The following is a 1,902-nucleotide window of genomic DNA, read 5'->3' as shown; positions in this document are numbered from 1 at the left end:
CTCTGCAGCTCACTACATTGCAGAGCAATGCAGAGAACAGGCAGGTGTCGTGTAGGAAAAGGCAAAGAAGTGAAGGCAATGGCATAAGAGAAATAAAGCAATCACAGCTATTTCCAGAGGTTTAGAGAGGTTGCCTCTTATCATGRCTTCCTGTCCCTTCGAACCATCAATAATAATAATAATAAATTCTCATTTTTTTCCCTCCTTACAATCATGTCTCATGCAAATAGTGTCCTTAAACTTTTCTTAACATTATTTTTCCCCCTTCCATTTCAGCTCTCTTGCTATGATCTCCACACAGCAGCCACCATTCCCCAACAAAATTCAAAGAGTAATGGACTGCCAAACTGAGGAAGAAACCTGTGAAGAACAGTATGACTCTGAAAACTGCACTCACAGCTCCGAGCGTGCATCATCAACGGCAGAATCCAACTCAGGTTTAATCCAATTTAAATACTGCAATTGCTGACATGCTAGTGTTTTATACTTATTCCTGAGTTCACAAATATTAAGTTTACTTTTTGGTGATTTCTATTTTTMCATCATTTCCTCATGTTTTTATTACCAGATCAAATTAAAGARGTACGCCACCTTCTAATTAAGATACGTGTTTAAAGGTATCCTTTTATTTAGGTATCTAAGCATTATTTCTCAACTACAATCAGAGATACAAKTACAGTAGGTATTGATTAGGCTGGCACTGTTGTAGTATTATGAATTGCAGCACAGGCTAAATTGCTCAGATACCTATCCAAAAGCCTAGGCTAACATCAAGTAAAAGCTGTGAGCCAGAGCTAAATTAACTTATACTCTGATACAGTGATACATCACACAAGCTGAAATGTCAATTTTTTCTTTTGTTTTGTGGAGGAAAGGAAGATAACGATGAAGAGGTTCGTAACTACCTCCAGTTATAAGCCCCAGAATATTTGCATGGAATCAATTCCTGTTGCTGTTCTGCCCAGAATGCTACACTATATTTCAAAGTTTCTAAGAAGCTACAGTAAGATATCATACTAATATTAAGGATTTGCAAACCCTGGTCATAGATAACAAATTCAAAATACAGAGAAACATTTTCCAATATCACATGGGAAACCCAAAATTTTCAGTGGAATAAATTTCCCACAAATTAAAACTACAGTGCACCTACACGGTATACCATGGCATAGGATAAACTATGGTATACCCTGAACTAAGACAACTTGGGTCTGAAAGTCTTAGAGCCTTATTAGCAGAATTATRTATTTCAATTAGCAGATCCTTCTAAAAGGCTTACTATAATCTGTAAATTGTCCACGGAAACAGTCATAGTGGCAGGAAAGGGCCACTGCTCCTTTCCCTGCCTGGGCAGCCAGGCTGTCCACCTTGAACAGCAACTCCTCTCGGGGCCGATGACCTGCCAGCTTTCCTGGTGACCGTTCCTAGGTTCTATATTCACAAAGCACAAGATAGCTGTATTTTTTACCTTTTAACAAGTCACACAATGAAACACACATGTTCACGCATATTAAAACAATTTCATCTTTTCTCCCACAGACTCCCCAGTGACTCTTAAAATACTACAGAACTGGGTTCCCAAAGTTTCCCACTACTTTGATAAAGAACACTATACTTACGCAGGCCACCAGATCGTCATTCAGGAATCTATAGAACACTTTGGAGCAGTGGTATGGCCTGGGGTAAGTATTCAATAAGGCATATAGAAAGCTGACACAACAGAAAAGTAAGTCACAGCAATGGTGTACAAATATTGAAGAACTTTTTTTAGACAATACTTCCGACAGAGGTTTCCCCATGCACTGATGCTGATTTGACAGTTTGTGCCAAAAAGGTATCAGTTAAAAAAAATTCTTAAAACCAAATGAAATGCCCCTCTCCACTTAAAGGCCTAAAAAAAAC

At 38.4% G+C, this 1,902-nt stretch overlaps 1 protein-coding gene across 1 annotated transcript in view; it reads left to right on the top strand.

Moving 5' to 3' along the window:
* The first annotated feature begins 276 nt into the window (after positions 1-276).
* Positions 277-1,902, top strand: part of METTL21C (methyltransferase 21C, AARS1 lysine) — a 5,148-nt gene continuing 3,522 nt past the window's right edge. Inside the window, exons 1-2 of the mRNA XM_085306015.1 lie at positions 277-437; positions 1,540-1,682. Of these exons, the coding sequence (XP_085162141.1) occupies positions 287-437; positions 1,540-1,682 (294 nt within the window). The 5' untranslated portion in view covers positions 277-286. The remainder of the gene's footprint in view (positions 438-1,539; positions 1,683-1,902) is intronic.

The sequence above is a fragment of the Rhea americana genome, unplaced genomic scaffold, assembly GCF_003343005.1.
Source record: "Rhea americana isolate MKP2758 unplaced genomic scaffold, rheAme1 scaffold_23, whole genome shotgun sequence".
NCBI classification, from domain to species: Eukaryota; Metazoa; Chordata; class Aves; order Rheiformes; family Rheidae; genus Rhea; species Rhea americana.
This window is presented reverse-complemented; position numbering and strand designations above follow the sequence as displayed.